Raw genomic sequence first — 23109 nt, 5'->3', positions numbered from 1 at the left:
CTGTTAAGAAACAAGCACGGCTCTTTTCTGTGTTAGCCATTCTGTCACCAGCTTTTGACTCAATACATGGAAATTGCCTGTGGGACAGATTGTCTGCCCCTCATATAGCCCTGGCTGTTGATGCTTCTTCAGGATTGGCATGGCATAGCAGATGGAAGGGGCACGGAGAAGAGAATTTGTGTGGTGTGCTTCATGATGGAAGTTACAATGTGGTCATCTATAGGGGGCCTCTATAGGATAACTAAGTCCAGGATTGAAAAGGACTTAGGTACAACATGCGCTCCCCAGAGAGGTCTGCCTGGCGTCATCACTATTTGTTTTTCGGTGCCAGGCCAAGACCTTTTTATTTAAACAATATTTTAATAATTGCTGATTTATTGATTGATTTTAAATTATTATACCAGGATGTCTCCAGTTTTTATATGTATTTATATGGATATTTATTTATATGTTGGAAGCCGCCCCGAGGCTTATGCAAATGGGGTGGCATACAAGAATTCCAAATAAATAAATTAAATAAATAAAACATGCAGCAAACGCGGCAATCATAAATAACTCTGGTGGTATCCCACTTATAGATGCTTATGCTATTAAACACACTGGCACTGGCTTCCACGTAAACATGCATTAGACTGCCTTGCCAATTAGTTTTGTATTCAAAGACCTAAATGTTCCTCTATGATTAGGCACAGCATTACTATGAGGGTTGAATCCTACAGTCCTCTTCCTTGACACAAGGCAAACTACTGAATGCAACTCAATGATTAAGGTTACAACAACCTCTTCTTAAATCCAAACACACTCTTATAATCCAAGCCCAAGCATATCCACAGACCATGCAGTTTATCAAAATGCTATGTAAAAATTGCCAAACACGGAGAAAGTTGCAGCCTGCCCTGATTATGGTGGGATGTGAGTCACAGGGCTCAAATGACAGGTCAGCCTGCGTGTCTTGCTACTGCTACTGCAATGGATGAAGGTGGCACATCACTGTAGCTGATCATGCACGCCAGTCAGTCTTTCCTCAGCAGTGGGCATGGACACCGCATTGGCTGAGGTAACCTGCTCACATGAGCTGACACACGTTGGTCTGCCTGGTTAAAATGTACCAGAGCGGCTGGTCCGGCTTGATTTTAGTCCTGCGAGAGGTGAGAACGATAGGAAACGACGCTGAAGGCACAAACACTTCTGTGCTTCTACTTTTGGAAATAACATGATCACGGCTGTACAAGTACAGGTTAAGTCTGAAAAATGGGACAAACTTCATAATGTAGTGAAGACTTATACAGTAGGAAGAGGGTGATCTTTTAGTCAACATAAAGAAAAAGAAGTGGCTGAGTCAGTTAAAAAGCATTCTCTGCATCAACACTGTACTTCTGGACTTGCTTTCAAAGGCAGACAAATATCAGCAATAACGTTCTGTCTCTCTCAACCATTTCTGTTTTATTGAGAAGAGCATCAGTTAGTCAAAGAATCAGATATCAGGTGACAGGGAGAAAAGGCTCTGCCCAAGACAGTGACCAGGTAATATCCAGGTACATACATAATGATAAAGTATTTATTTATTTAAGTTCTATACTGCCTGTTAGTTAAGATCACTTTCTGGGCAGTTGACATAATTGGTTCGCATTTTGTGTTCTAGGTGCAAACTGCAGTGAGCCATGGGTTCTGCCACTCCCTTCTAGGGATCTATCAAAAATTTGTTTCAGTTCATTTTAATCAAAATTAATCCAGTTTGCATGTCCTAGAACCAAATGAAGTTCATGTCATTTTGACCCAAGCATGATTTGTGGCCAGAGCCTATAAATGTTTGAGCTGGCAACATGATTTATGGAACAACAAAAAGGCAGTTGAAAAATGCACACTTTTGATTACTCTAGTCAGGAGAAAAATGCTTTTGAAGAATGCACACAACTGATACGTATATTAGGAAAAAATGTGCATCAAATGCACACAACTATGCAAACAAAAAAGAAAAAAAGACTCCAAACTCAAAATACAATACAGACACAAGCTGGAACGAGTGTTGATGTGGACTTCTGATCAACTCAGGAAACTTAGGTTTCATTGATATGCACCTCCTTTGCTTCCCACGGGGCTGCAAGAAGGAGACTGGAAGCTGCCACATCACCTTTAATTGGTTTAGTTTATGGTTAATCTTACCTATAGCTAGTGAAAACAAATTACTTTCATAAACTACGCTTGATGTTTATTTTTTTCACTAACCATAGCTAAGACTTCAGTTTGTTTGAGTTTAGATGCCACAATGAGCTGTGCTTACTTTATAATGGAAGCAAACACTTCTGAATTCTTCCTCATGGTCCCACTGGAGTGGGAGTGGTGGTGCAGGAGCCCAAGGCAGGCAGTAGCTCAACTTTTAGCAGTTGAGCCACATTCGAGCAGTCAGATAATCCAACCTGGCATAAAACAGCTTCCTAAGTACACTGCATGATATTCTGACACAGACCACTAGGCTGTTGTTGCCCTGTTACTTCTATACTTAAAAGGTTGCCATGGACCAATATAGGTTGTTTCCTAATCCAGGAGAAGTGTCTCCACCGTCTTCATTTTTGTCATTTATTGGATTGTGTAGCTACACTTCTGGAGATGTGGAAACATCATTCACGACTTCAGAACACTGAGTACAAGATACCTTTGGAACCACTTCGTGGCAAGTGGTATGCTGGAATTGCTACCTGTTTTTTAGCATGTGTTCCACCTGCATATATAGTTTGTTCTCCTTTAGATCCACTCTGCTAGCTGCACCCACCTATGTGCAGAAGTGTATAACTGACTGTTTGTGAATTCATGGAACAAGTATATACAGCCCTGACTTTGTAGGATGAAAAGTTACAAATGCTGCCATCTTCAGTATTCACAATCATATAGACTTCTAGAAAAAGCAGCTGCAATAAGTGAGAGGTTAAGATGGATGAAAATATGAATGCATCTAAGCTTAAGCTCACAGCTGAAGACATACCCAAATGAATCAAGTGCACAAAAACTGCATAGTATAAATTGGTGAAAGGATTTAGTGTCTTACCTCTTTACTGTCTTCAGGCTCGGATACACTGCCAACTTCCTCTGTAATTACATTTTCAGTATCAGATTCTTCCACAGCTATTGGTACTGTCACTGTGAGGTTTGGGTTGTTTATGAAAGACTGAATATGATCACTGTTGTCCAGATAGATTGTAGTTGTTGTTCTAGCCTTGTGAGGACCAAGGCCTTTGTTGATTTCTGCCACAGTATGGTTAGGAACACATGCACCCTTTTTGTCACTTTGTTCATCCGTTGAAACGACTCCAGGGGATCCCTTACACTTTTGTAAAAGGACAATCTGAACAAATTCACGTGCTTTCCTTTTTACATAATCTAGTCCTCTCTGTATCCTTGCTATAGCAATCTGCAGATTGTTTGCTTCCGTTTCCTGTTCTGGAGCAGCCAGGCTGTCTGAACTAAAAGAGCTCAATAATAAGGCCAGAAAGAGGTTTAGTACCTGGGGGGAAAATATCTCAGTTAGGCTCTTTTTCTCCAGTTAATTTCTGAATTGCTACAATTTAGTTTTTCCCCCTATGTGTTTTTAAGCTTAATTCATGAGCTCATATTTCTATTTCAGAATAACTTCCTTAAAAACAAAGCAAAACAAAACTGCTTTTGTGTTTCTAGAATTAATTTCAATGAATCATTTCTTTGTTGTTGTCTAGTTATGACAATGCTAAGAGAGCCAGCAATAAAGGTTTCCCCATGACATTAAAGTCCAGTCATGCCTGACTCTAGGGGGTGGTGTTCATCTCCGTTTCCTAGCTGAGGGAGTTGATGTTTGTCTGCAAACAGTCTCCATGTTCATGTGGCCGGCATGACTAAACACCGAGGTCCATGGGACGCTGTTACATGCCCACTGAAGTGGTACCTTTTTATCTACTTGCATTTGTATGCTTTCGAACTGCAAGGCTGGCAGGAGCTGGGACAGAGTACGGGAGCTCACTCCGTCTGTGGATTTGAACTGTCGACCTTTCGATCAACCAGCCCAGAAGCTCAGCAGTTTAACCCACTGTACCACCTGCAGCCTCTTAATGGGGAAACTGAAGGGGGAAAAAAGGGGGGAAAAACAACAGCAAGATAGAGATGGTTTCGCCCACCCTCCCTTCTTAATGGGGAAACTGAAGGAAAAAACTTCTCTATCTTGCCGTTGTTAAATAACAGCAACACAATCATATGGAACATTTTTTAAATGCAAAGGGGTAATATTGTGGTCTGAGTAAATACACTAAATATGTGAAAAAAGAAGAAGGGAATATTATGCGGAGATAAAGCAGCACAAATAAACTGGAAATACTAGCACATTATTGGGACAGAGGCTTGTTTGGAGCCAAACTCTACATGATGTTAGTCATGTAGCTCCATCCTTACATACAGGGGTTGTTGTTGTTTTGACAAAGACGCAGTCAGTGCCTGATCTGGACTGCCCCGCTCTCCTTCCAAAACTGTGCTGGAATAAAAAGGCCCACTGAAACACAGGGAACTTCTCTGCAATGGCAATTGCATGTGCAGATCCAGATTCAGTCCACAAGGGGTGTGTGTGAAGTTAAAGTCCACCTATTTCCCACGCTGCAGCCTAGAACTCTACCCCACCCTCACTCCGCATTGGCTATTTGTTAAAAAAGCACCCCTCTGCACTTTAGGGTTGAGCTAGTGGCTAACCCAGGTGCAGTTTGGCTTGAGCATGTCCTATGGTATACAGAAGGGAAAGAGAGAAGTACCTCTTGAAATCTTTCTACATAGAATGAAAAGACAGAACAAAGCATTCAAAGTATATGCTATGGTGGGGATCAGCTATAGCCTTCCAAAGGAAGGCACAGAAGTAATTCTATTGTTGTTGTTACTGTTACTGTCATCATAATTGTTGTTATTATTCAGGAAGACAGACTCCACAATACTCCAACCACTGTTAATTGGTGAAATATTGGGAAATTGCAGCACAACAGCAATTCAATGTGAACTCTAAAGAGGTCTTTCCTGAAAATGCTCTTCCACAGTAGAAGTAAACACAGGGCGCTTTCCGACATGCTGTCATCTTTAGTTCCTCCATGAAAAGAGAAAGGAAAAAGCAACCTCCTTGACCAAGTGATGTTACTGTCTGGTGACAACAGCTTTTGTGCCCAGGGCTTCCCCCAAGGAGCCCCTTATCTTCAGCAGATCTTTGATGCCGACTGGCTCAGCTGTGGGCTGGCACTTGGCACAACTCACCTACCGTGGATGTAGATGTCTCTGCCTGCACCATGGCCCTCAGTGTGGGCAGAAGGAAAGAGCCATGCTCTGAAAATGTGCTTCTGGGCATGGGAGCACCCCTGCCCCTTGTCGGAATGGGGCTCACACTGTCAAGCTGCAGCATAGCAGCTCTGGACTGGTTATGATGAAACAGTCTGTTGGTATAAGATCACACCAGAAAACCTGAGACTTGGGAGACCCTTAAGAGCACGCTTGAGTAGCCCATGTCAAAAGCCTGTTTAGCTCTAGGGAACGGATGGGAAAGTGTGGCCCTCCAGATACTGTTGGACTACAACTTGCATCGTCCCTTGCCTGTGCTTAGGCAGACCGAAGCTTGATGGGTGATGCAAGCCAACAACCTCTGAAAAGCCTCATGTTCCCCAACAGTGGCTGAAGCAGCCTCATTAATGTAGGGCAGCAGGGCAAGATAGTCCTTGAAATACTTAACGGGAAGGTGGGATAGAAGCCTTCTTAATAAATGTACATATATATTGGGTTTCCCCCATTTATCATAATAGCTATAGATTATTAGATAATGAATCGAAAACAAGCCCTTCACAGTTGTGTAAGAAAATGGCTGAAAAGACGGTGGTTGACTACATACCACGAGGTTTCCAATCACCATGACCAACATGAAAACAATAAGGCACATGGCTTGGCCTGCCACCTCCATACAGTCCCACATGGTTTCTATCCATTCTCCACAAAGAACTCGGAACACGATCAAGAAGGAGTGGAAAAAGTCATTCATGTGCCAGCGTGGAAGTTTACAGTTATCCGAGATCTTACACTTACAGCTCTCATAGCTTTTACCAAACAGCTGCATACCAACCACAGCAAAAATGAAGACAATGATGGCCAGGACCAAGGTCAAGTTGCCTAAAGCCCCGACTGAGTTCCCAATAATCTTTATCAGCATGTTGAGAGTTGGCCACGATTTTGCCAGCTTGAAGACTCGAAGCTGAAAACAATAATGAGGAATTTATAAATATATGGAAACCTGGAGAAGATTATGCCTACAGTCCAGTCACATGCAACCCAGGATCCCACTATCAGCTAGAAGGACAACGAGCCATGAGTAGTCCCAGTAATCCCATGGGTAGTGCCATGGCTCTGCTGGGGAAAGCTTTGGCTTCACTCATTCACTCCCTCATTCACTCCCTCCCTGAGCTATGCTCTGTAGCCACTAGTCTGCCAAGGTAAGGCACACCTTCCTTGCTAGCAGCCACTAGTGGAAATAAAGGTTAATATCTCCCCATTTGAAGCTAGCTTGGCTGTTCTGGATGAGTCCAGCAAAAACTGCTTAGAAGCCCTTCTTCCTTTCTTAGCACTTGGCACATTGAATGAAAAGGTTCCTACTGTTACTGGGACAGACACTTCCTGGCTTGACAAACCCTTTATTATGTGTACAGTGCCGTATGCTATGTACATGGTATTTAAAGAAAATGAAACTTGGCAGCATTATCTCTAAACATGCATTTAATGCATATTTACTGCTAACTTCAATCAAATTAACATTAGAGTTCTCATTGGAATTCAAGGAGGAATCACTGTTTCCATATACATTTTAGCCCTTGCCCAGAAAAATGGGAAGACTTAGACAATCCTCTTATAAACTATTCCCCCTGATCTGGCCCACGGGTTTTTAGCCCACCCACAGAATCAGAGCCTGGCTTGCCTGAGATGCAGAACACGCTCTCCACTGCAGGAGGAAAGCTATGCTATGCAGCAGCCAGTGAAAGCAAATCCGCTGGCTGCATCACACCAGGGTGAAACGGATATGCAGCAGTGCGTTAGCATTAAGTGCCTGCTACACAACGGGTGAGCCCTGTAAACCAGCAAGCACATGAAGCGCTGCTGCCCCCTAGCGAAATGCAGATGCCACGCAGAGTTCTGCTAAATCGCTTGAGTTGGACATTCCTGCTCATCCCTAATCAAGCTACTCCTCCTCATTCTGGTGGATTCCGCAAACCCAGGTAGAGACTTTTGTGGACCCGAGTGTGTTCTATCAGTTCCAGGGCCATTGTATGTCTTGCTGTGACGTGACTCTAAAGATGCATAGAGTAGACCCATGCAGAATCAGCTGGAGTGCACCAAGTCTTGAATCCTTGCAAGAACAATTCTGTTACAGGGAATACTGCACATTATTCCCCAGCCCTAATCACAGAAACCAGTAATCAAATCAGTAATGTTGTTTAGCATTGTATTCACCAATCTGAAGGATCTCAGGACTGACAGGCCTTCCACATTGGCAAGACCCAGCTCCATCAAACTCAGGCTGACAATGATGCTGTCAAAAATATTCCAGCCTTCTTGGAAATAATAGTAAGGATCCATGGCTATTATTTTGAGGACCATTTCTGCAGTGAAGATCCCAGTGAAGACCTAAGTGCAAAACACAGTCCATTACTGCACACAGCATCTGCTTCTTTTCTTATTTTGAAAAAGCATGTATTGTGTTTTGTTGCCTATTCATACTAAAATTAAAAATAAAGAGTATTGCTTGAACACAATGAAAATGAGAGACTGCACATCTTTGACCAGTTTGCAGCTGGGCTGAGAACTTGCAGGGTGCTGTGTTGGATCTGAGAAGAACTGACCTGGAACATGGAACTACTTGTAGAATATCACCCAAGAGAGGGCAGGTTTCGTGGAAGAACTTGGCTGAGTAGACTTCCCCTTAGGGATGTCTCTAAAAATGCTGAGGTCTGAAGGGGGCAGTCAACCTACCCAATTTCATGTTTTCATGACATGGCAGCCCACTGTGGCTTATTTAACCTGTTGTGAGACTGCTGTCCACACAGAGTGTGTATCTGCCATTTTGAATATGCAACCCTCACTCAGAGGTTGCCACATTATGAAAGCCCATCATGGTCTGTTTCAGGTTTATGTAGGCTTGTTTAACTGATAGCAAAGGGGATTGTTCAGCTGCACATCTTGGTTTATAACTGGGCAGTCTCCCTCCATCAGTGAACGACCTCACCTCTAAATATCTCTGGATTGAGGAGAAAATGGCTAGATGACATGGCTTACTATCAGTGATAACAGAAGGGTCTGTAGGGTCTTCTTCACATCTGAAATTTTGCTCTTGTGAAAAGGACTAAACCAAAACAGTTGCCCATTTTTTACTAAACTGTGAATCTCACAAAGACCCGAGCCTATTTTATGACTCCAATCACTTTATCCAGCCTGTGAAATACTGATATTATTCATTGGATTTATTTATTTATTGGATTTTATCCCACCACATTAATCAATAACACTCCCTGAGTGGGTTACAAGGTTCAGTTTTCTGTTCCTGTTCTGCTGGCAGATAATAAACTGGGTGACACGATGGAGGCAGCCCAATTTCAACCATGGCCATTAAAACTAGACTGCAATTGCAGTGATAAGCTAAAGAGGCCTATTGGGTTGATGAACATGGATTTTACTTGTGCCTGAGTTTTCATGTTGAGCACAAATTTTATTCCTGTACAATTGCATCTTACTGTTCTTAGTCTGTAGTTTCAGTTAGGCAATACCTTATCTGACTATAATGGAGGTAGTACCATAGATCAGATTTGTAAATATTTATTTTGTATATTTGTGTGCTGTCATCTAAAACTGACAACTTTCTGACCAAAATCAACTAAGTGACTGACTGACTGAATTCTCAAGTGGAGGCTGCATATTCATCTTTGCGCCCACAAGAGCCAACAATGTGATGTGGCTGCAAAAAGGGCATTAACAGAAGCATCACTTCCATGTCATGTGAAGTGTAAGTTCCTCTTTACAAAGAACTGGTTAGGCCTCATCTTGAGTATCACATCTTCTGGGCACAATTTAAGAAAGATGCAAATAAATGGGAGAAGGTTCAGAGTAGGGCAACACAAATGTTTAGGGGATTAGAAATGAAGTCCTATGAGGAAAGACTAGAAAAAAATGGTCCTCAAGCATATTTAGCCATGAGAAGACTGAGGGAAGATGTGATAGCATGCTTCAAATATTTGAAAGGTTGTCACACAGAGGAGGGCCAAGATCTCTTCTTGATCACCCCAGAGAGCAGGACACAGAATTGTGGGCCAAGTTACAGGGAGCCAGATTCCAACTGAGCCTCAGGAAGAACTTCCTGACTGTTCAAGCAGTATGACAATGGAAGCAGTTACCTAGGGAGGTTGTGGGCTCTCCCACACTGGATGCAATCCAGATGAAGCTGGACAGCCATCTGGGAGAGATGCTTTAAACTGGGATCCTGCATTGAGCAGGAGCTGGACCTGATGGCCTTCTTGGTCCCTCCCAACTCTACTATGCTTCAGCTCTAGGAGTCTATTGAGCCACAGAGTGTTGCCTGAAATGCATCATTCTCTTAATTCATGGAGGAAAATGCCTGAAGGGGGCTTGCACCTCATAATATTTGCAATTATTCCACCTCTGCTTTGAAGGATAATTAGCTTTTACCAGCCCCTTATACTGTCCTGTTCCCAGGTATGAGTAGATTTGGAGGACTGTATGCAAAATCAATTTTACATTTATCATTTGAAAAATGATTTATTGTAAAATGTGACTTACTAGGTTTCCATTTTTAAGAACGTCACTGAAGGACTTCTCTATTGGATAATGTTCCATGGACATAAAGAGCGTATTTAGAACAATGCAGATGGTAATGCCAAGATCGACAAATGGATCCATCACAATTAAATGAACAACTTTCTTTATTTCTAACCAGCTATCACAACAGCTCCAAATCAAGTAAGTGTGGGCAAACTTATACCAGCATGGTGGACATTTCTGCCTGGATTCTTCAAGTTCTAGAGGGAGTATAAACACCAAATAGTCATTTAATTCTTTATATTGATTAAGTCAAAAGTACAGAACTAAAATGTGATTTGCAATTTCTAAATGTATTATATGCCTTGATGCATCTGTAGCATTACATTATTATTTCTTAGCAAAGTTTCCAGTATCTGAGATTGGAGTACATGAACGCATGCAAGAAACTGCATCATAGAATTTACAGAGAACTATTTAAAGTTGCTGGGGTAATTTTTCTGCATCCGTTTGCTCTGAAAAAAGCTGGACTGCAGAGTGATAGGTGAAGGGCAGAAGGGGTAAAATATAAATCTGGCCTGAGTCTGCCCAAAGGTGCATTAGGTTCTCCTTTGCTGGGTTTTAGAGGAGGGTACCTTGCCCAACATGCCAAGGAAGAAGGCTTTGCTACCAGCGGAGTGTTTTACTTCTTCCCGTAGGAAAGAACGGCTTCCACTGACATGATGCACTCAGTTGGCCGAACCACACACACAACGCTAAGCACAGCACTTGAAAGCGCATCAGGGTTCTGGGTGGGTGTTTTAAACACTAGCCATGGGGTGGTCATCAGGAAGTGTCTACCCCAGATGCAGTCCAGATGAATGATCCCCCTTCCCCTTCACCGCAGGACAGATACAGCAACATAGAACAAGATGCTGAACACAACCTGTGGATGTTCATTTCTACACATGCAGTAGGGCAGATGGGGAGGTGCATCCCCAGCCAAATTATGCCATGTGCGCAGAGATCATTTTATATCCCTCCATTCAAGCGCATATCAGCACTGACCTGCAATCGATCTGCACATAAGGTTTGCAGTCAGACAAACAGATGTGAGGACACCGGCTATACCTTATTGATCTCCCTTGCTAGGGTGGGGAGCGTGCATCAGATTTCAGTTAATGGCTTTGCAAGAGCCTATGTTAGCACTTGGACTATTGAAGTTTCCAGACATATTTGCATTAATATTTCAACTATATTTACTTTTTATTCTAAATGATGAATGCAGCAGTGTACTCCAGGAAACGTGCACTACGTATAAGACATACCACTGAAAACAGATGTGTTAACTTAAATACTATCATTTCTCAGATGTTTTCATAATCTTATCTGTAGACCTACCAGCCAAGGGAAGGCATTAGAACCAAAAGGTTATGATGCTTTTAAGGCATATGTGCTTACCTTCCATTGTGTTTGTGATTATGCTTGCTATACTCATTGCTCTTTGCCTTATGGTGGGATCATCCAGTAAATCCATTGATACCTGTAAAGAACTTGACCGCCTTTTCCTGCTATCTAGTTCAGAAGCAGTGCTCTGCAGTGAAGTGAAAAGACTACATTATCAACATGAATAATATGGAAGCTTGTATCATAAAGATAATCCACAGAAACAGAAGCATCAAGAAGTCCATGCCACATGCAGCATGATATTTTTGCCTTTATTATGCTAGACTTTTTGGAATATCTAGCACTTTGGATTCAGGCATTTCATATGCTTGTTTTAAAGGAATCACTGAAATAATAAAATGTGTTGTATTCATGCTACCTAGTGTTATGGACATGTGTGGCCATAAGCAGACCCGAATCTTGGGAATTTTCACACTTACATAAATGGGATGTGTTACAGCTGTTCCCTCAAACTAGCCTTAGGATCACAAATACTGTTAAAACTCATGCTTCACATATGGCACCTTATGCAGAGTTATGGTCCTGCTCTCATCATGTGCAGAATCACGGCACTGAGCCAAATGACTGATTGTTGATGACTCTTATTTATTTATTTATTTATTTATTTATTTATTTATTTATTTATTTTTCGATTTATATCCTGCCTTTTTCCTACAAAGGGCTCAAGGCAGCTTACATCTCCTCCTCCCCCATCTTATCCCCACAACAACAACCCTGTGAGGCAGGTTGGGCTGAGAGTCTGCGACTGGCCCAAAGTCACCCAGTTGGCTCCATGGCTGAGCGGGGACTTGAACCCAGATCGCCTGAGTCCCAGTCCCATACTCTTAACCACTACACCACTTTCTGATTCTTGAGCTAAGTCTGCTTTAGCAAATGGACTAATGGGGGGAAAACATGAAGGAGAACCAGAGCTCAGAAGTTTCTGGTTCTGTGCTTAGATATCCAAATAGTTTTCACATCCGGGTCCAAGAAAGAAAAAAAAAATCAGGTCATGCAAAAACAATTTGTTTACTCATCACCATTAAATTTGAGCAAAGTTCCTGCAGTGTGAACTTAAAATTCACTCTAGATTTCTTAATTAGAAGAATCGCTTGCGTGGTTCATGTTCCATTTCTCTCCTTTAAAGCATGTCACGTTCTTTTGCAACTAAAATGGGCTAACAATAAAAGCCTGGCTCAATTGAGTGTCAGCATGCACCAAGGGAGATTTCCTGGGGCAAAATACTGCATGTACCTGCAAACACAATATCACAGTTAAAGGAAGAGTAAACAGTCAGTGTCTACGTATGACAAATCACTGCTCTGAAACTTCTGAAAAAATCAGTGTACTCTTTAGGAAGCTGAAGTACAACAACTGAGCTATTATGTCCATTTTACAGATGCAGACCTGGGGCTGGATATACTGGCTTTCCAGTGAGGACCAAAATACATGTGATGTTAATCACATGGCTCAGTCTTGATTACAAGATGTTTCTTCCATGAGCAGCCAGAATTAAGGGGGGTCTTAAGCATATGCCTCTGCCCCACAGCAGTCCCAGTCCAGACTGAGCCACCCACAACTTGAGATACATAAAGAAACACATGCACATGGACATGCAGAGAGAAATGGAAATCAGGGCATGTGTCTGTGAAGTACAGAAGATTTATGGCCGACTTCTCTGCCTTTCCTAAAGCCACTTCTTGAGTTAGTAGGGGAGCTGCCTGGGGGAAGGCCAATCTTACAGCAGCACTGAGAAAGGGTGCATTCTGTGCCCTGCGAGATAACAGGAAGTGCCGTTTCATTGTCAGGGTTAAACTACACATTATGCCAAATGTGTAGTCATACTCAGCAGTCTTCTTTACCCTCGTGTCAGCAAGCAATTTGGATCGGGAATATGGTGCTGTAGAAAAGAAGGGTTAAAGTTTTCCACCTACCCATTCCCCCCCCCCCATTCACTCATTCATCCATTCATTCCCCTGTTAAGGAGTGGGGCTAAAAAAAGAACAAAAGTCTCCATTGGCATTGGAGCCAGACAGGCATACATGTGAAAAGGAAACTACCCAGTGTAGCTACATGATCAGCTACTTGGTTTTAAGTGTACTCAGGACACAGTAGAGTGGGAGGAGGAGGAGGATCTATTTCCTAGAAAAGAGGGTGGAGTGAGGGAAAAGGGAGCAGCAGGAGCAAGGAGGAGGAAAAAGGAAAGGGGCTTCTGACATTTAACAGGCCCCTACTTAGGTTAAACTAAATGTAAATTTGACTATATAAATAAATACACCCCTCCCTTAAAAACATTGCTGTGTGTTTGCAGGTACGCGCAGTAAAAACCAGACTGTTAATTCCGGCATTGCACAAGTTATCGCCTGGAGAATTGCGCTGGTAAAGCTTTCCCAAGATGCAGCAGCATTCACAGCTTGGATTCCGTTCTGTGGGCCCACCATGCCTAAGCTACTTAAAACATCCTTACACTGTCGTCAGTGGTTGCTTTATCTATTATCACCTCTGGGAGAAGCTGTCCGGTAGGCGACAGGAGGGCTGGTGGCCCTCCAACCAGGGACACCACCCCGTTGCAGTCCACGCTGCTGTGCTTCTTCCCGTTCACTGGAAACATGGGCAGCAGCGACTGGCTAACGTTGCTGCTGCGCCGCTCGCTTCGTCTGCGCGGAAAGAAATAGGACCCGCTGCGGCTTCCGTTGTCTTCAAAGGTGCTCTGCTCGCTGTCGGCATCCGAGCCCCCTTCGGTGGTCGGGCCTTTCAGGCTGGAAAAGCTTGCTCGGCTGTTGCGTCTCGTGGGGAACAGCATTGACTGGGGAGAGAGGAATGAGGCTTACAACGCAGTGCCTACCTACATTCCCTCTGCTCCTTTTCAAAAGGAATTCTAGAACTGTTTCCCAAACACAGAAGAGTCAGCAGATAACCAGTGTATGGGCAACACAGCTTTCCGCAGATTCTCATGGAACTGCCCCTCTCAAAAGAAAAGAACTTTAGGGACTCCGTCAAGCTGAAACCATGAGATAAATTATGAACCCCAAACAATTCTGTAGCCTTTAACCTTGCTCTGACAACGACATCACCACAGGATGCACAGGATGTTGCCACAGGATGCACAGCGCCATTCTGTCTTGAAACATACATATACAGTGCTGCCTCGGCTCACGAACCTTGGTTCACAACCAAATCAGGTCACGAACAAAAATGTCATGAAAATTTTGACTTGGGTCGCGAACTCCGCATTGGGTGGCAACCAAGATCGTGGCCATCTCCCCCCACCAACCAACAAGAGTGGGGAGATGGCCACGGTCGCAGTTGCGTTCGTTCAGGGAAGACATACAGGAGCTGACGACAGAAAAACTTGCTGAACTCCAGAGCGAGCAGCAGAAGGCACTTGCTAAGGAAGATTTCACTGAGGAAGAGGAAGACAGGGAGGAGGTTAGCAGTGATGTGATACAATCCATTGTGAAAAAATGGAATGAGTGCCAGGATTTCTTTGAGAAGCACCACCCCAACATAACTGCAATGAACAGAGCTTCGAATCTGATGAATGATAATGTGGTCTCTCATTTCCAGAGGGTTATGCAGTGCAGGAAAAAACAAGAGACTATAGACAGATTTTTCACCAAAATTGACCCTGCAGCTAAGAGACAAAGAAGAGAGGAAACCCCTGATGGAAATCTCCCCAATGTCCTTATGGAGGGGGACTCTCCCTCAAAATAATAACCTCCCCCCTGACCTAGGTTAGTATTCTCCACTGTACTGTACAGTACTTTGTTGTTCTTTGTTACTTTGTTTCAAATTTTTCTGATTAAAAAAATAGTTACAGAAGGGATTAACCTTATTTACATTGAACCTTATGGGGAAAATTGACTTGGGTCACAACCAATTTGGGTCACGACCAGAGTCCTGGAACGGATTAAGTTTGTGAGCCAAGGTACCACTGTATTTAACAAAGTTTTCCATACTTGTTGGTCCAATTCAGTTAGCAACTGTCTCCCTTTCCACATGTCAACAGCAAACCCAACTGGGCAATTAAAAGGAAGGAAGGAAGGAAGGAAGGAAGGAAGGAAGGAAGGAAGGAGGGAGGGAGGGAGGGAGGGAGGGAGGGAGGGAGGGGAGGAAGGTGGCTGGCTGGCTGTGGGAAAGTCCGGGAGGAAGCAGGAGAAGGGCTCAGCATCCTCTGCCCTGAGCTATGGTTTTTCTCCTGCAGATTGTTTACTCGCTCTGCTTCCTTTGTTCTCCAACAACACAAGGATGTTATAGGTTGAGCTTCCACAGTTATTGTGCTATTAAAGAGATCCTAAACATCCATATGCATAGCAAGATTGTTAGAGGGTCTTGGATTTGTACACTTCTCCTTTCTTTCCTTCTGCTCATCTGTCTTCCCTGTGCAACTGAGTCAGGGAACCTGCTCCAATCCTAGGGCTGATTCCATTTCAGAATCAGAGAATGCAATGCCTGAACCAGGATACCAAATCTATCTGACGGTGATGCCATCCTCAAGACCTCCCCTGGAAGCACAACATTTACAACAACACAAATAGCCCCACAACATACCTGGTACGGAGAAATAACTCTGGTCTCATACGTGAGCCCCTTTCCTTCCAGAGAAAATCGAAAGCCCTTATTTTTGATGCTACTGTCTGATTCAGATTTTGGCATTTTTTCCCCATTTGCTCGCTCTTCCCCTAAAGATAACTCCCTCTGTCGTCTTTTCTTCCTCCGGTTCCGCCTTTCTTTAGCACTTTTGGAGCTCAGTCTTGACACTTCCGAAGAAGTTTCAGAAAGCCTTCCAAGCGCGCCGTCATCTTTGAAGTCTCTATAGGCTGCTGCTGCTGCTGCTACCGCCTGTTGGTACGGAGAGATGAAGCACCATTAATGCACTGCCTGGGGCACCATCCACTGCCACAGCATGTCACATCTCCCCAGAAGATGTTCTCCTGGCTTTGAGTATGCCAGGAGACAGAGAGAGGGCAAACCTCTGAATCATTTCTTCTTCCAGAGTCTTAATGAAACAGATTTTCTCTAAGGATGTGAATGAGACATGATCACTGGAAATAGAATCTAGCAGAGATGCAATCTATATGGGTGTGTGCACGTGTGCCTTTCATCATGCAAAACTGTAAAGATGGTATTTTGGTGAACGTAACTCTCTACAAAATGCTATGAATCCACTGATGCACAGGAAAGCTCTGTTCTGCAGAACAAACGCCCTACTCTATATGTCAGGGAATGCATGGTGAATCCCTCAATTAATTCCTCTCCCTCTCATTTGTGTGTACATGTCTCTTTCTCTGATCTGCATTTGCAAGCAGTATACAAAGCATTCTAAAAAGGCAGCCATCTCCAGTACCTGAGCCTCCTCTTGCTGCCTCTTCAACTGTTCCAGCATCTGCTGATATTCTTCCTCCTTTCGCTTTGCCTCTTCTATAGTGGCCTGGTTCTGCTCTTCGTAGGCCATGGCGACCACAGCCAGGATCAGGTTGATCAGATAGAAGGAGCCCAGGAAAATCACCAGAACGAAAAACACCATATATCCCTTGCCAGCAGCACGTAGGGTCTGGGAAACCAAATGCAGCATCAGTCGGGGGCGTCCTATGCAAGGTGAGACAGAAAAAGCTCCTCTCCCTTCCGTAAACAGGACTCTCCATAGGACTGCGGCCTCTTCTGCAAACAGTAGGATTTCTAATCTGGATTCAAGCCAATGCTTAAGTTTCTCCAAATATGACCAAAATCATATTGATATGGGTGATATATATATAGATATATAGATATACATGCTTTCAATACTGGCATGACCATAAGGAACAATATTTTAGTTTATTTCATTCAAAAGTGGAGCATTTTGAAAGTTAAAAACATGGCTTATGCACTGTTTGCATGTGAACTTCTTGAGGAAAAGAACAAGGAAATGACAAACAAATGAACCTCCGTTAAAATAATCCCAAGTCTGTTGAGATTACCAGTTTGAAGGAGTTGCTCTCTTTTACTAAACATAATTCAAAATGGGATAGTTATCACAGAATAGACTGGAAAGTACATGGATATTTAGAATAGCCATGCTACCCCTTATGTGGGAAAACAGTCAGTTATTCCGCACATCTTCCACACAAGGAAGTGTGTGCCTGTAACAAGTTCACTTTCTCCACTGGATTAACATGGATTGCTGCTTCTTCCCTTGATTTGGCATTAGCCTCTTCTAGGTGTTCATCTCAACACCGAGGATCAAGGCTCATCAGAGAAAAGCAGGTTCTGTCCCCAGCCAGAGAGATGCATTGGAAAATGACCTCTAGTGATGGCACATGGGGTGTGATGTGAAGGGATGGGTAGGGCCTGACGGTGCCCTGTACTCGCGTGTCATCTGGGAACAAAACTTTTATCTCAGATCACTGTGCTGCAGTGTGAGGAGCAGGCAGAAGGCAGACTGGGGCCCTGTGGCAGGTTTTTGCATGATCTGAAGCAGCCCAATCAGGATTTCTGAGTCCCAGTGGTTAACATGAGCACTGGGGAAATGATTTCGCATTTCTCTCCTCTGCTTTAAATGGAAAACACTGGGGTCACGAGGGGCAGATTTTTGTGTGGAGGGCTGTGACCTCTATTCAGTTCTGGTCTTCACAAATTAATTCTAAATGTATGCCTTTTGCACAAGTCTGTAGTTGGTAAATCTCAGAGTTAAAAGAAATTTCATCCTGCAAGTCTGCAGTTTGTGCAGCCTTGTTACACTCAGGTTATTTTTGGCATTTAATGCATTGCACATTATTTGAATGAAAACATATGTGAGGAAACATCTATGGTTATGCAAATTACATCTGTCCATGATTATGTCATGGCTTTCTATGCTGTGTGCAATGTCTCTGTAGGGTATAGAGCGGAATTCTGCAGTAATTCTTCACAGAAAAGACATCACTTTTACTGCATGATCATTTACATAAAGGGATGAAAACCTTCTCTCATCCCTAATGTGGGCTTCCTCAACAATTACCGGATGATTAGAATTTCATTTGGAGAGTTTCTCACCAGTTGGTAAAGATCTTCCCAGAAGTCCTGAGTCATCAGCCGAAAGAGTGACAAGAAGGCCCAGCTGAAGGTATCAAAGCTTGTGTAGCCATAGTTGGGGTTTCGACCAGCTTTGATGCACGTGTATCCTTCTGGGCATTTGCTACAAAGCAAGACAATGGCAAAATAACTGTTTCTGTATTGGAAGTAACCATCAGTTTGAGGGATTTCTTCTCTTACTGCTGCTTCCACTTTGGGGTGCTACTCCACCATACCTTTTGAAAGAAGAGGGTCAAACTCTATTTCAATCTGATCTAGGCCTCTGACATAATAGTTTATTGGTTTATAAAATAAATCATATTAGCACACCAGAATTTGCAGAAATAATCTACATTTCTAGAATGGCTTTATGGAAAATAAATATTTTTGCTAAATTGGCCCTGTATGCCACAAATGGATGGGATCCAGTTGGTTTGCATGAGTGGAAAGACAGGACCACTCCCACAATGGGGAAGTCCAGTTTTGCCAATTCCAGCTACAGTTCCCTGTGAGACATCAAATGTGGCTTGGATGTTTCCTTCAACCCTTGGGAACAGTTTTTCACAGGAAACAAGGAGCTGCAGAGGGAAAGAAAAAAAAGCCCTATTCCAGGAATGGAATTCTACTCATGCTTCTTAAGATCCAAGCTGTAGCATAAAATGCATTAGCTGACTAAGATTGCCTCTTAATGGTGGATTCTTTTTATACAGAAGATTTGGAAAGTTGCTTACCCGGCATCTGAGCTGTTCCCACAAAGCAAGGGATCACTTTTATCTTTCAAAATGTAAAAATGGCCTGTTAAGGGAAAAAAGCACTCTGCTTTCATTCACATCAGGACTGCTAGATTATACCCTATTCACTAGGAAAGACAGATTAATAAGAAAGGCTACAATCCAACAGGCCCTTTGGGTGCGTGTCAGGATTACACAAAGATACACACAGAGATTTCTCCCCTTATCTCAACAACTATCTTACTCTCAGTATTGCACAGTGTTTGGCATTCTGCTGATTTTAAAGATCAGAAACTTGTTTTGAAGAGAAACTGCTGTCAGGATTCAAAAGGGAAAAAAAGATACATGCCCTGCTGTGCACTGAAGGTCTTCTCATTACTGTCTTGACTGTACCTAGCACTCTTGAGAGCCTTAGAAATTATATTTTAGGTTTCTCTGTAAAAGGTTTTCTATCTAAGATGGGAAAATGTCCATGCAACAAATACATTTGTGACCATGGGATGGGTATCACACAGGTACCAATGTGCTGCAGCCAAACAGGGCTCCTTATGACGGCACCCTACACCCTTTACTCCCGCGAAGGGCACCTGCATACTGAGAAGGAAGCGGGCCATGACTCTGGCCCTGCTCCTGACCCCACGTGGCTTCCTGCTCCTCCTGTGTCCATGCACTGCGGCAGCACTGAACCCTCTGGGCACAGGCGTGCAAACGGGCAGGACCCCTGGTGGCTTTGGAGTCCTAGCTGCACGCAAGCTAAGCCATCGCAGCAGCCCACGTTGGCCAGGGAGGCAGCAGAAGTAGGGGTAGCCAGGTGCACTTCCTGGGGATCTGGCCCATTCCATTTTGATCTACAATGGGGGCTTCCATGTTACTCTTGAGGTGCTCATGAGATGCCAGGCATTCCATTACTCAGGCATCCATATCAGCTGGAGAAAATCAGCCTCCCCAGCTGCTTAAGGATTAAAGGGACATGCAAAATCCAGGCTATGCTCCTCTTATTTAGGGCCCAGGTGCCAAGACAATGAAGTAGCACTGGTCCCAGACTCCATGCAGCCTTTGCAGAAGAGGCGTTCCTCTGGGAGTGCTCTCCTCCCACCTCCTCCTCACCAGTGCCCACCTACTTGATGCTCAGATCACTGCAACCCAGAAAGAACGTGCAAGCAGCTGCAGGAGCCACCTTGCCCCTTCTTGCTGCGGCCTGCATGTTCAGAGAAAGCACGTGAAGAACTGAGCTTGGTCAGGATGCTCTAGGGGCAAGCTGCAGACCCCCTGCTGGAATGCAGGTACTAAAAGCTCCCAAGTATGGTGGCCTGAAAAGGACAAGACAGATGGTGCTGAGCCACTGGGCATTATAGGAATGCACAGCGACTGCTTTCACTGCAGTTTCAGTTCCCAAGTGTTGCTTATTATGACTTGCCCAAGCCCCTCCACTAAATCCATGGCAGTGCCCAGATTTGTATCCAGCTGTCTCACCAGACCAGGAGGAACCTTTTGTTAAACCTAACCTTGATTTTTAATGTATTCAGACCAGTTGAGTTCTGTTCCATTGTAGTATTCTGCAAAATATGGGTCTTGATAAGACGAATTGCTTAGGGGCCAGAGCAAACATTTTTGCCTCAGGTTCCCCATGAATAGCTGGAGCCCTATGAGGGCAAACACACTCAGACAAAACACCGTCAGGATCATGACATCCGAGAGCTTCTTCACGGACTGAATGAGGGCCCCCACAATGGTCTTCAGGCCTAAAAGGGACAGAAGGATACAAATGATCAATGAGTCTGCTTTAGGTGCTGCATAGTGGAATTGCATTCAGGCTGTACCTATTGAAATGAAAAGTTTCATGCAGTCAGCGCCTCTGTGTCAAAGCTGCAGTTTTTGCCATGGGATAAAAGAGAAAGCCTTTTAGTTCATGACAAATGGAAAGCTGTCCAAAATGGAAACTGCAAATGGAAATGAAAAGCACCCCATCTCCAAGCTAGCCATCCCAAAGCCAGCAGCTTGGTTATTCATAATAGTCATTATGAATAAGAAATAGAATATCTACTATTCATATCAAGAAAAAAACTGCACCCATCATAATTCTTTCCACTCATGACTTAACCAAAGCATGTCCTTTCAAGCCAGAAGATAAGCTTCATGAGGAAAGGTATCTCAGAGTAATACTTCATGCAGTGTCCATGCTATTTCCTTCTTGACTTATAACTACAAACTTTGCAAGAGCTTTCTAAACATTGAAATTTTCAGTCCCAATTTATTTTAATAATCAGTAAATATTATCAAAATATGAAGGCCAGAACTATTTTTTCAGAACGACATGGGACAGAAAATTTAATAATTTAATATGCAACATACACCATCTACGTTTGCTTTCATGCAACAGTATGTTAAACTCAAAGGCTGATTTTTTGAAGATGTAAAAAGAAGTCATCCCTTCCGTAAAGAATAAAATTCTAGATTCCTTGCATGTAAACAATGCATAGCTAGGCCAGCGCAAAGCTTGTTCAAAAAGCTGTGCAATTCACGCTTTGGTGAATTTAAAAGTCAGCCTCTGTGTTTAACCTCGCTCTCACCTGGGATGACTGATATTGTTTTCAATGCCCGGAGAACTCTGAATGTTCTCAACGCTGAGACATTGCCCAGGTCCACAAACTCTGTCACATATCTGCAGTAGGGGAGTTCACACACAAACACAATGACAGGATAAAAAGGCACAGTTGGGAGGTACAAGGGACCTAACACCTTACACCACTCACTTCTTACCTGGGATTACAGAAATAGTTTTCAAAGCTCTCAATACTCTGAAAGTTCGAAGAGCTGAAACATTGCCTAGGTTTACAAATTCTGTTATATACCTGTAGAATTAAATCACAGTTATTCAGAGTTGAGGAAGACTTTATGTTACTTACCTGAATGCTTCATTTTAATCCTTTGTTTGGCAATTAAACATGTTATTTCAATTCACATTTAGTGCAATCCCAAGTCCAACAGACATTTACCCAAATAAGTCCAGCCAGGATTGCAGCTGTTCCATTCTCTCTTTTTGTATTTTCCAAACCAAATTAAGCTAGGGTAGGTGAACAATTCAACACTACCTATCATGCTGGAAATTTATAGTGGGTATCAGGGACCAAGGATACTTGCTGCAGTTTATGTAACATATTTCAGAGTTTCTCTCTCCAATCAGAATAGCTTAAGATACAATTTCCAGGTTGTACAAATGTCTATCAGAGTTTCGTCTATTTGCCTCTATCTGGTTTAAAGAATGCCAATTATATGTCTGTTTCCAGAAGTGGAACTGAGTCCACCTAGACTTAAAGAACTAACTAAGTAGCTGAAATCCAATAATGCATGAACAGACTTCTACGTATGCAACAAGTTTTCTTCTCTTCTTCCTCTGCAGCCCCCGCAATCTGTTCTAGAGCACCCCTGGCCTCTCGAAGCTGTTCTACAGGGTTTGCATGCAGCTGCCAGGAGGAGAGGAATCTTCTCCTCCATATTCCAGTGATTGAAACTGTTCCATGAATGGGAGAAATTAATTGGCTATAAACCAAATAACAACTAAACTAAAGGCAAGATTTGCTCATATTAAAAGGCACCATCTCTGCAGTGTTTGATGACCATTCAAATACAACCATTTGTTGACTGTATAGAAAAAATTTAAACAAACAAACAAATACTATCAGTAGTTTGGGTTGCCAATCATGAAAATGTAAACCTAACGACATACTTTTTTCTCCCCAAAATACACTCAGATTATTGGATACAAAAATTGTTGAATACTTACGCAAATGAAATTACAAGGAAATCGAGCCAATTCCAGGGATCTCGAAGAAAAGTGAAACTACCAATACAGAAACCTCTTGCGAAAATCTTTATGAGTGACTCAAATGTATAAATTCCAGTGAATGTGTATCTGAAGGGAGGAAAAAACCCAGCAAACTTTTCATTCCATGGGGCTTGGAATGAAACATAAATTGTTGTTCACTGTAAAAATATTTTTGCACACTTTTAAGAGACACTCAAAAGCCCATGTCACCCTCCCTCCTTTCCTTATTATTTCTGTGCAGTGGTTAAAATGAACATTTACCAAAGAAAGGTACTATCTTTTTATGCAAATACTGAAAGT

General features: G+C 43.0%; 1 protein-coding gene across 1 annotated transcript in view; it reads right to left on the bottom strand.

Annotated features, from left to right (window-relative positions):
• Positions 1–23109, bottom strand: part of LOC123017117 (sodium channel protein type 2 subunit alpha-like) — a 92539-nt gene that overhangs the window by 25267 nt on the left and 44163 nt on the right. The window contains exons 5-17 of the mRNA XM_044418256.1: positions 22768–22896; positions 21744–21835; positions 20489–20725; positions 18984–19047; positions 18235–18376; positions 16571–16777; positions 15771–16065; positions 13691–14049; positions 11239–11371; positions 9820–10058; positions 7483–7656; positions 5876–6232; positions 3044–3499 (exon numbers count right to left, since the gene is read on the bottom strand). Of these exons, the coding sequence (XP_044274191.1) occupies positions 3044–3499; positions 5876–6232; positions 7483–7656; positions 9820–10058; positions 11239–11371; positions 13691–14049; positions 15771–16065; positions 16571–16777; positions 18235–18376; positions 18984–19047; positions 20489–20725; positions 21744–21835; positions 22768–22896 (2884 nt within the window). The remainder of the gene's footprint in view (positions 1–3043; positions 3500–5875; positions 6233–7482; positions 7657–9819; positions 10059–11238; positions 11372–13690; positions 14050–15770; positions 16066–16570; positions 16778–18234; positions 18377–18983; positions 19048–20488; positions 20726–21743; positions 21836–22767; positions 22897–23109) is intronic.

The sequence above is a fragment of the Varanus komodoensis genome, unplaced genomic scaffold, assembly GCF_004798865.1.
Source record: "Varanus komodoensis strain SLA01 unplaced genomic scaffold, ASM479886v1 scaffold9, whole genome shotgun sequence".
Taxonomy (NCBI): Eukaryota; Metazoa; Chordata; class Lepidosauria; order Squamata; family Varanidae; genus Varanus; species Varanus komodoensis.
This window is presented reverse-complemented; position numbering and strand designations above follow the sequence as displayed.